We start from the raw sequence: 12,110 nt of genomic DNA, 5'->3' as shown, positions 1-12,110 counted from the left end.
GGGGAATACCACCAAAGCTGAAAATAGTTATTTAAATTTACAAGACAGAGACAAGAGCTATACCTTAACTTAAAGAAGATGTTCCTGCACAGAACCATTCACAATGAATATGAAAATAAGCCAGGAGCTTGGTTTCACAGAAATATAATCTAAAGTGACAGATTTTGTGTTTATATTTCATCCAGTCAACTTAAAATGCACAGATACTTACACGTAGCCTTTTCATTGCAATTTTAAATATACCTCAACCACATCATGCTCCGTAGCAGTTTTCTGTTTGGGGAAAATAATATTTTTATAAATATGGGAAGATTGTTTTTGTTTTCCTTGAAACTTCATTTTGAAATGGAATAAGGATACTAAGATACCAGAACATGGGATTTTTGTGTTGCTTTGTTCAAAACATAAAATTTTGATCTATGAGAGTAAAGCTCAGGCAAAAACTTGGCTGCAAAAATAGAGAAATCAGCTTGGTTAAATCGTCAGGCAAAGGAGAAACTGGATGCCTAGATTGGTCATCCTAAATGAACATGCATCAGGCATAAGACCTTTGGAAAATAAGGTGAATTTAAATTTGACTTCTAAATTAGCAAGTTGTTGCTGGAAGAATTCCTTCACCATTTGCTTTAGTTCTGAGGCACAGTGATTATTTTTAGACACTGAAGGACCAAGTCACTGTGTAACCAGTAAACCACAGCACTCCCTCCAGTGTATCTGAGACTTAAGGTAATCCTGTACACTGAGCACTCCTAAAGCTTGATGGCAAGGGGCTTGGGTTCCTTGTTTCTTTTCCCTGCCCCTCAGTCAGACCTCTCCAGTGTCACTGGAGAGAAGTCTGGAAAATTGGAACATGTTTCTGAAATTGTGAGTCTGGAGCAAGTTATTTTATTTTATTTTTTAGCTGCTTTGGAAAAGCTGAGGGTTGACAAATGATAAATGTACAGTTTCTGTTCAAAAACAAAGTATTGTCCTATCAAAACTGGTGGCATATGGGATCTACACAAGAATCAATTAGTAAATGGAAACAGTAACAGTGCCACTGTGGAATTAAATGTTTTAAATTTTGGCTAAACACACTAAAGATCATATTTGACATACCTGCCTTTAAGTGAAAAGATTATTGTGCTTGTTTCATGAGCTCAAACAAATGATAAAGAACTGAAGGTTTGTTGACCAGTGCAATGCACTAAAACACACAGAGACTTGCTCTGGAAAGGACTGGCCTTGTTTTAGCCTGGGTTGATTTTGCAAACAAGTTACACCACTGCTGTAAAATTTGCAACAATGATTTTGAGTGCTGCAGCCATTCCTCTGGAAGAGTGTCCTTTTCTGATATGAGCCTTAGGTACAGCTGCATTTGGCTGAATGCAGGATGTCCTGGCCAAAAGAAGGATGGACTTGCTTTAGGTAATTTCACTTCTGAAAAGATTTCTTCTTCTCTTACCTTTCTAAGAGACCTTGTTCAGCTTTTGTTAATTAATATTGAGATTATATTTGCCACCTAATTTTACCATCTCCAGCTGGGGATGGGTTCAACTTTTAAATTAGTTTTCAAAGCTTCCAAAATGTTCTGTGTTGCTTCCAATGATCTGTAAGTGGTAACGTGTCATTTGGCATTCATAGTTCAAAATGCACACTTAGCATCTCAGGCTCACAGTTTGCTGAAATGCTGATCTTATCAATTCTGCTGTTCTGATTTCCTTGTTGAAGCCTACAGGAAACATCCTAAGTGATGAATTTAACTATTAAAGGCACCCTGACCAATGTGACCTTGACAGAATGCTTTCTCTATTTAAAAGGTTGATTAATAATGGCTTTGAATTGAATACTTGATATATTTCAAGAAGAATAATGTTTTCCTTGGAGGAGTTTTTTTGCTGTAGGGTGAGATTGCATCGGTCACATCCAGCAACAATTCAGACCTGGAGCTGAAGGTTGTGAAAACACTCTGAAATAAGGTACCTTCTCACACCAGTTCACATTTTATTGAACATAAAGTCTCCTTTTGTCCCTGTGATATTTGAAAATTTATTGAGAGGCATCAATCAATAGGTCCAGTATCTTGAGCATAATTCCTTACATTTGATTTGCAGTAATATATCCTATTTGCACCCTCAGGCTCCCAGGCAGCAAACACTTCACACGGGACAGCTCTGTTCCTGCTCCAGTAAGAACAGTGTCAAAAATATAAAGCTGTAAGGCCTGTCCTTCTGTATAGTTCCTATGAATATTGCCATCCATTCCCAATCTGAAGTTATTTTGGTGCAAAGTCTTTCACATATATGACATATATCAGGGAGGTCTGGAGTCCCTGAGGAGGAGGGGTAGTGAGGGCTGACTGGTGTGGGGCCTGCAGCTGGGTCTGGTGTGAAGCACACTCCAGCCAAGCAACGAGGGCAGGAGACTCTCATCCAGGTCACCCCTGTGCTCCAACCTTCTTTCATTGCTTTGTAGAGCTAGTCTTCAACACAGCCACTGAATATTAAAGCCAGTCAGTCCTGGACTCCAGCAGCAAAGTTTACACTGACAAAACAGTAAATATGCAATGTCTGAGTGGGTTTGAAATGTCCACCTTGTCTCTGTCCCTGAGGCCCCTCTAAACTGAGCTGACCTGGTGCCCTGCTGTTGTGCACCCATCCTCCAGTGGAGATGCTCCTGTGTCTTTGTCTATTCACAATATAAAGACTGGATTACACTTGCCCATGTCCTGTAGCTTGCTCAGAGCTGATCTCTCAAATCTGTTCTGAATAACACCAAAGAATCCCCTGACTAACTCAGAGCCTGATTTTGACTCCTTTGTTTGTACAGTATTGCGTGATTCAAACATATGCTCAAAGAGCCTCATCCCTTAGCTATTGTGGCTGTTGTAGTTAAATAATATTAATCCTTGATTTTCTGTTTTCCCTTCAGAAATATATGGTAGTTTGATCTCAGGGATTTTCTTAGAACTCAGATTAAAAAATAAACTGGGACAGAGGGATTTCCTAAAGGTAAAGTAGTTTTAGCAGTATTTTTAATGAAAAGACTGCATCCCCATCATGAAACTAGAAGATGTGTTGTGTCTTACATGAAGACTGGTCATTCAAAATAATGTCAACAAAACAATCTTGCTGCCCCTTGAGACTTACACTTGATAATGCACAAGAGCAATTGAAAGTCTTCTCATGGCATTCATTTTTAATTACTTCTGTGGTCCAAGGTCACAGATATAAGCCACTTGTCAGCCTGGATAGCTTCACAAAGATAAAGACTAGATTTATGGCATTATGCAGAATTCTGGGAAAAAACAAAGGTCACATTTTTCAAATTTAAGTGTTCGAAGTTAGCCTCTTAAATCCATCTTCAGACACTTAGATAAACAGGCTGCTTTTCACAAGTGCCAGGCAGTGGCTCTTTGTGCTGACTGTGCTGGAAACAGCCCGTGCCCAGTGCATCTGTGTCACCAATCAGCTGGTTAAACTGGCTTTGGGCTTGCAGGCCTCCTTTAGGCTCGGGAGTTAGTTTTGCTCTAACCAAAGGTGGCTGCATTGTCAAGGCTTTAAATTATTATGAAAGCAATTCTTCATTTTTAGTCATTCCAGTTATAAAGTGGATTATGCTGCTATAAGAAAGACTCCTGTCTGTCTTTTTCCATGCAAAGTTGGCATGACCAAGTGCAACATTTCATAGACTTTCATGATATGAATTGTTTTACATCCTAGTGACAATTCTTCATAAAAATCATCTTAACCATTCTTTACAGTGTGGTCTTTTCCAGGCCAGTAGCTAAAGCTTAGAGTATAGGGGAATTTTCTTGTTTCTAGACCGTGACTTAAGACTGAAGAAAACTATTTGCTTTTTTGCAACAAAATCTTTAGCAAAGACTCAGCTTCAGAGCTGTTGGTCTTCTGAGAGTGAGCTTGAATGTAAAGACATATTAAAAGCACAGAATCTTTGGAAATATAAATCAACTGGAATTTCCTACAATGTGTTTGAATTCTTTCCTTTGTTTAATAAAGTAACAGGTACAAGAAAGGAGGCTCTGTGAGAGCCCACCAGAACTTGGGTTTCTAACACTCTTCAGGGAGTGTTCTTAGGAAGTTGTTTCAGAGTGAAGCAAACATCATGGCTAAATCAATGTAATTAAAACAGACAAGGGCAGCGTGAGATTTGGGACACAACCACACTTGCATTAAGAAAACTCCACTTAAATCCTTGGAAAGTAGCTGCAGAGGTAGGAGGAATAACAATTCCTCAGAGAATGGCGGAATGTTTTCCATTCAAAGTCTTCTTTTGAGGACTGGTGATGACTAGAAGTATTGGTTTTGTCTGAAGTCTTTGAGGCTCTTTTGTATTTTTTTTTCTGGAGGAGAAAAACAAGATTCAAACACAGACTTTGGGGGATGCTTGAGGATGCACCAGGGCTTTGGTTCAGATGAACCTCAGATTAAGTGAAGGCAGAGCAGTAAGACAGTGGCTCTTTTGTTTGCCTGTTCCCACAGGCAAGTTTCATACATTTGTGCAAGGAAAAGATGAGAGAAACCCAAAGGAAACTTTAGGAGGGATGCCACGTGTAACCATGCACTGAAGTAGTGGCAGGTGTTGTGATCGTATAGGGGAACCTGTGGGAATAATCTTTTAGGAAAACAGTGTGTCTCTTTCTGCCAGGTTGCTGATCTTCCAACCTGTGGGATATACCTACAAGGTTTTGAAAATCTGGAGCATTCATCTGGAGCAGATGCTCTCCTAAAAATAAACAGATAAAACAAATAAATGCCTGAAATGTTATTGACAAAATCTTGTCCAATCCATGTTTGTCAGGGTTGTCAGCTGCACTAACACTCTTTGATGTTGCTTTACCTCCTATGTTTGCTGAAGTAGGTGTTGCCCACTGTAAATAACTATTGTTCTGGTTTCCTGGTTCATTTGCTTGAATTTCCTCAGTTTTTGTTGCACTTCTGGGTAAGAATGAGTGGATGTGGATACATGGCTGTGGTATTTTCATCTTTGCAGGTGAGCTAAAAGCTCCCCCGAGGACACTGCTGATCCGAATGGACTCTGAGCACGCCCTCCAGGCAGTGTCAGATGTGTTGTGCCCCAGCCAGCAGCCTGTCAGTATTTTGGGACTCAGTTGTCTGATGAAGGGGCAGCTTTGCTGTTGGTGGTGCTGGTGTTTGCTTCAAGGGAGGGCAGTTTGTTCTGGGTTTGATTTTTACTTCCAGACATAGCAGGCACAGGGCTAAGCTGCAGAGCTAAATGGACAGGTGAAAATTCAACATGAGTTTGGAATGTCAGTGTTTGTTACCTGTTACAAACAGAAAAAGCAACCATTTTAGTATTCCACAGAGGAAACGTTCAAAAAATTATGATGGATGGTTTCATCTAGACACCCCCTAACTCCCCCCTCCTCCAACTCCTTTAAATAGCAGCCAATTCAATGAATAAGGTTACTTGTTGGGACAGTAAATGATGTGCCAGGTATTCCAACCTGTTTATCCTACCAAGGATATGGCAAAGAACGTGCCTGGACACCAGAAGGGATTTGTGTGCTAGTTTTGATTGCTACGATTGATTTAATGTTTAGATTGTGATAGGGCTTAAAGGACTGAACTAGAATTGGTCCCCATGTCCAGACATAAAGTAAACAGCATTTCCAGAGACATTCACCTGAAAAATGAGAGCAAACACGTCAGTATGGATGAGTAATCAGACCTGAGTAAATAAACAACAAATAGGTGGAGCAGGAGGACATGCCTGCTGTTTTCCAAGTCAGTAGCTGTGATGGGAACATGGCCAGTGAATTAATAGTTTGTGTGCAGTACAACAGAAGGATTTTTAAACAAAGGATTAGGCTTTGGATCAAAAAAGTATATTTATGTGACTTCCTACCTGTTTTCCCCGTTATTTCCACTCTTCTTCAAAACTATTTCAATTGCTCCCCCTCTCCCAGTTGTACCATCATTCCACCAGCCAGGAAGGGGCTGGGGGCAGCTCTGCCCCGTGCCTGCCAGGGCAAAGCAGGCCAAGCTGCCAGAGCAGCAAGTGGTGACGTGGGAGTCGGAGCTGCAGAGCCATTCATAATCCACATCGCTCTTCCCCATAATTATCTCTGCTACCCGAGAGAGCTGAGAACTCCCTTAAGCCTCCCTGCAAGTCATTTAGATTCTAATTGGGATTTAAAAACTCTTGAAACCTGAGTGGGTGGCTCAGTGCATTATTGCTGATGAATGTTACCCTGGGTGATGTGCCCAGCAGACCCACAGAGGACCTGTGCTCAGCTTTCCAGTGAAGAGCTGTCCTTTTTGTTTTCAAGAACAGATTTGCTCTTTACCTCAGCTAATTAGGGACTGGTTTCATTCACAACAGCAATTCTGTTTGTGGCATTATACCAAAATGTTAATTTAATTTTGTTATGTAGAATGCTTTCTCTTCTTAATGTTCCTTTAAAATGGAGGTGATGAAGCTTGCTTTCTCCCCTGAAATATTTTCTGTCTCTCCTTCCTGGGCTGTGATTTCTTCCTCAGAGTTTAATTTAACACAGTTTCATTACCTTCTCAGAAATGTCATCGTGAGGACCTTAGCTTGCTTTTGAAGGACCATATCTGTGGTTATTTTTTGTTTTATTTTGTTGGGGTTTTGTCTCCTCATGAAGCTCATCCTAACTGGTCATTGTTCCCTTGTTGCTAATTCCTTGTCAGACTTCCCTCTTCCTGTTAAACTGGCCCACAACCATAAGCAGAGTGATGAGAGAGGGTCCATCAGCACAGTAAGAGCTGGAGAATTGCACTGCTGGGGCAGAAGTGGGATGACATCACTCTGATGGATTTTACTGTGGCAGCTGCATAGGGACCTCTGTATATCTGATAAATGAAGTACATAATTGAGAACAGGACTTGATGGAGACTGCAGCACTTTTGTGGCAGCTATTTCTAAGGGAGACAAGGGTTTAGCAGTCCAGGATGGGTGAAGAGGAGGGTAGAGGGGCCCTTTTCACATGGCAATGTAGTCTGGGTTTGGTTCCCCACCCCACACACTCCCTTTACTTGTTTATCATCTTCAATCTCCTGAAGTACTTCCTTCAGCAGCTGCACTGCGCTTTCCTGTGGGCGCTGCACACAACCACAGCAATCTGTGCTCAGTGAGGCAGAGGGGATGATGTTGTTAGCTCTGAATTAATTTGCTCTGTGAGTGTAAATCAGGCTCCCACTATTATTTTGCTGAATTATTTTAAATGTAAATGCTACAGAGACAAATGAAATGGGTGGATGTGGTACTGAAAAAAACACACTTGAAAAAGATAATTCAAATACACAAAAGTTGTTCCTCTTGTCAATATAATGTGCTTTTAATAAACTACAAATGCTCTTGGCTTTTCAAGCTGTCCCTAATCATCAGGGGTTCCTTACCCCTAAAAGCTGTAAACTGTAAGTCAAATGAAAACAGATAAGCAACATTTTAGGAAAATGCCTCTAGCCCATTTTCCTTCAGTCCTGGGTCAGGTTTCTGACCCAGACACGTCTGGAGCTCCTCGCCAGTGGGGAGCTGCCGGGGTTTATTCCAGCTGAGACAGAAACCTCTGTGACTTTGAGAGAGCTCTGTTAAAAGTCTGGGACTGTAGTGTCCAGCTCCTCTGAGGAAACTGGTCTAGAAATTTATTCTGTGCTTCTGCAGAACACTTTTCTTTAACTTTTTTTTTTTTGGTGGAGGTAGCTGTATGGGGGGTTTGGAGGTTATTTTGGTTTGGTTTGTTGGTTGGTTTTTTTTCAACAGCAACTTGTGTTCACTAATTCCTGGCACTTGGAATGTATGAAGCGGGTCCATCCTTTGAGAGAGGAGCACAGACATATCAAACCTGTAGTAGGTGACACTAGTCCTAACTGAACTCTGGACTATGGTCAACACTTGTTTTCTGAGACCTTCAGTAGAACATCTAATCCCAACTTCTTTTGGCTTCCCACCAGTTTGACAAACAACACAGAACCTCTTCTCCCTTCTTTCCCCTCCCTGCCATCTCTGTTGGTCATGAAGATCGAGGCTGTCCCAGCATAGCCCAGATGTTTTGCTCCCCAGTGTCAGAGAGGCTTTATTGTGGCTCCCAAGAGTAAAAATCCTACTGTACAGGCAGCTGCCTTTGAATTATCCCAACGTACCTCTAAGCAGGGTGCAGCTGCAGGCCACTGGCTGGGGTGGCAATGAGTTGTACAGCTGTGGCTTGTCCCTCACTGCAGGCACAGAGTGCTGTTCTGTGTGAAGCCACAGAGCTGGTAACAGCTCCAGTGGCTTTCTGATGGGATGGAGAGCTCTGTAACTGTTCTTTTAGAGTTGCCTGGCACCACCTTTCAGCAAGGTGGGGGCACAAGCTGAGCCTCGCCAGGAACCTTCCCACTGCTGCCTGCTTATACCTGCATCCCAAAGCCTGCAGGAAGGTGTCAGGGTGAACCCATACACCTCCTTCTCCTGGACACCTTGATCAAGCTTCATTAAATTTGTATAGAGCTCTTCGCTTTTGTTTTTGTGACTGTCCTTGCACGTAGCCTAAGTGCTGTCTGCTCAGGCACTTGGACTCAGACCACCAGGGCCAGGTGCTGGTTTCAGTGCCAGTGCCAGTTTTGCTGCTTCATACCTCAAGATATTTCTTCATGGAGTCAGTTCTTGACACCTTGTTATCTGTATGGATGCATAAAAAAGGGTTCATGTGGCATTCTTTCAGGGGCCACTATTGCTAGAATTATCCATCTGCTTTTGTAGTGTAATGACATAAATCCTGAGCTTGGGCTTGGACTAACAACAGTATAAAGCAGAGTTTTAATACTTGTACAGAAGGTTGTTGTACTAAATGTTAGTGATGTGCCTTCCTTCTGCTCCTGTCTATGGAATTTGTTGCCACAGTTAGTGAAATCTATCAGGACAGAGGTATGAAATATGGAGAAGTCTGCCTGAGCTAATTGATACATGGCTTTACTTTTTGACAGAACGTTGTTCCTTGGTGTTGCCTGATTGGCAGGGACAGGTCAGAGCAGTTTCAGAGGGACATGGAAAGGCCAGACGTGACTGTACCAATGGATTTCAGTGTTAAACAGAGATGGGGAAGGAATGAGGCATCAGGGTCAGCTGCTGTGCAGTTTAATAGCAGCCTGTCCACCCAGTGCTGTGCTCTTGAGGAGGCTGATAGACTATTTCAGAAATCTCTGCTAACTTGTCTTTTGAGATTTTTGTATAGTGCTTGCTTCTCTTCTACTTGACCTAGTTTATGCTGTGCATGTTAAGTCAGTACCTATGTTAAAAGCCTTCATTCTCCTACTTCCTTGATGGTTTTCTAGTGCATTGGGTCACCATTCCAGACTACTGTTTTATTTATTTATTTCTCTGTGGTCATGTCTTTCATGTAAGCTGCTACAGGACAAATTCTTATTTTTCACTAGTTTAATTCTTCCCTGCAGCATTACTTAGTTTGGGAAAATGTGTAATGGCTACCTCGGGCCACTCTGCTTCAAGGTTTGAGAGCTTCCTCCTGCCTGTGAACTGTGGTTTTGGTGCAGTATGTCCATCAGGACTTTTCTGTCAGGAAAACTAATCCTAAATGCAGTAGCAGGTTTTGAGACTGCAGAGAATTGATGAGCTTGGTAAGATCAGAGAAGAAAAACAGATCTCTAGTAAAAGCAGGCACAGCTTTCAAGGCACTTAGCAGAGGTATACAGCATTTTAAGTAACACAGATAAATATCTCCCTGGAGCTTTTGCTTTTTCATCTAAGCACTGACCAGAGAACAAATAGGAAAATGTGGGGGCAAAAAACAAAAAAGCTTTAAAGATGTCAATGAACATTTTTCAAGCTGAAAATTACTGTTAGCAGTGAAAATAGCAAAAGATGCATAAGGCAAAAGTAATGAAGCCATGTGTAAAATAAGGGAAAAGCATGAGACCAGAAGATTGCAAAGGAAGTTTTGAATTAAGTGACTGCTGACTTCCTTCTTATAAATGATTTATTTTTATTTGTTTTTGAAAAACATTTCTCATTTGTTTCTCTTGCTGCACTAACACACTGAAATTTGTTCATTACTATCAGACAAATGTTTTTTAGACAGTGTATGAGGAAAAAGTGATACTTCAATGGTCTTTAAAAACATAAATTTAAGTGCAAACCATGGTAACTCTGCGTAAAATTATAATATCAGTGGCATTTCAGCTGGTTTTGAGTTTTATATTAATGGACCTGGTCTTAGCCCCAGAACTGCTTTATATGCAATCTATACTACTGGCACATATTCAGTACAGAACTTCTGTATAATGAATGATGTGATGTGTCAGAGCAAAGCTAGGAGAATGCTTCATTTTTTTGTGAAATGTCACTTAAAGTTGAATGGTTGGGTAGTTCCACACTTGCACAGAAAATTCTGCTTTAATCATAAGCTCATATGCACCTCCTTGTCCTGAACTGCCATCAACAGTGAGTGGAGTTCCAGGTTTAGACAGTGAATCCATCTTTGCTGTGTTGTGTGTATTTATTGAATTCAAAACATAAATAGGCAAGTATTTAGTTTAAAAATAGCTCATACTCATCATTTTGATGTCAAGTTACTGCACTGAACTGAGAGCTGCTACACTGAATTTACACCTCACTGTTATTACAAGTAGTCGGATGGCACAGCCTTAGCAACCCATCCCATGTACTGAAAGCTTTGATGAGAATGAGCTTAGCAGGTCTGGCTGTAACCTCTGAGAGCAGTTTATTCTGTATTACTGAGGAGCTTTGCTTTCAGGTAATAATAAGCTAATGAATCATTAGCCCCTTTTCTTTTTGGCCCATTGGCACAATTAGGTTCAAGAGATGCACTTGCACTGTGGAACGAAATTAGGGCTCAGGAGCAGGTTTGTGTGTCCCCAGACTCTGACTAGTGCTTTTCCTATCCAAGCTCTACAAGGTCAAGCTCAAAGTGTTTTTTCCACCTGTTCTGCAAGAATTTTGAGTGTGACATAGTGTGTAACTTGGACAGCAAAGACTGTCATCAGGAGTGCTGATAACAACATCTGTTTTCACTTCATCTTCAATCTTTGTCATGGAAACTGTTGCCCCAGCAGCTCCTAATCCAGATGAATGTCAGCAAATGTTTTCTTTAATCACTGACATTTTTCAGATTTGGAGAACAGAAAGTTTATGCTCAGTTACCTGCCCAGGGATGGGAAGAATGATTGGTCTACATAACACTGAAGGGTATTTGCTAATACCTTGAGGAGACTTCAGGAAAAAGTTCCTGGCTGTGCAACAGATGAAGTGCCATTTTCTTCTGTTCAAGGAGCATAAATGCCATAATTTTACATCTCTCAGGCTCGTACTTATATCTTGAGACTTCAATGCTTGTTCTAGCTACAGACTCTGAACCCTCCATTATCTGTAGCTTGTTCGGGGCTGTGCTGAGCAGAATGGCCCTCCTGTGGTAACAATGGATAATTCTGGAGCAAACACCCTTTAGGCAACATAAACGCATGAATATTTTTCCCAAAGGGTGAGAGCTTCTTTGGCCTGATGAGATTTGGTAAATCATAATCCTCACAGTATGAAGTGGCAGACATGAGTTTGTTGCCTAGTCAAGTTTCCTGTCAACACAAATGTCCAAATGAAATCACATTTGTGTCATCATTGCCCTGTGCCTTTTTTCAGACCCTGTTTTCTTAGTCTTCCTCAATCTTTTCTTTGCAACACGCAACAGTTGTTGAATTATTTTAAATCACACTCTCCACTCTACAAAAAGATGCAACCATTTATGGTAACAAAACACGAATGGAGAAAAATTCTTGGGAAAAAAGGGGAATGCACGGGGCTGGAATTGTGCCCTGAAATTATTGATATGGTTTCCTTGTCTTTTCCCCCCTGTGCTGTGTCACAGTGCCCCTCACCCCAATAAGCTCACACCATTGGGGCAGTGCTGCTGGGGGTCTTGTGCTCCACACCCACGTGTCCATGTTGTTGTTGCAGTGATCGCTGACGGGGCCCTGGATAAAACGGCTCTGACGGACGATGTGGGAAGCGAGGAGGACCTGTATGAGGATTTCCGGAGCTCCAACCACCGCTACGGCCACCCCGGGGGCGGCGGGGAGCAGCTGGCCATCAACGAGGTACGGTGCTGCGGGGGT

The 12,110-nt window shown here is 41.7% G+C and overlaps 1 protein-coding gene across 1 annotated transcript in view; it reads left to right on the top strand.

Annotated features, from left to right (window-relative positions):
* The window catches only part of ARHGEF4 (Rho guanine nucleotide exchange factor 4), a 205,890-nt gene that overhangs the window by 145,557 nt on the left and 48,223 nt on the right, over nucleotides 1-12,110 (top strand). Inside the window, 1 exon segment of the mRNA XM_064666941.1 lies at nucleotides 11,953-12,092. Coding sequence (XP_064523011.1) covers nucleotides 11,953-12,092 — 140 coding nt within the window.

The sequence above is a fragment of the Pseudopipra pipra genome, chromosome 10 (assembly GCF_036250125.1).
Source record: "Pseudopipra pipra isolate bDixPip1 chromosome 10, bDixPip1.hap1, whole genome shotgun sequence".
In the NCBI taxonomy this organism is placed as follows: Eukaryota; Metazoa; Chordata; class Aves; order Passeriformes; family Pipridae; genus Pseudopipra; species Pseudopipra pipra.
Note: the sequence above shows the minus strand (reverse complement) of the source record. Positions and strands in the feature narration are given on the sequence as shown.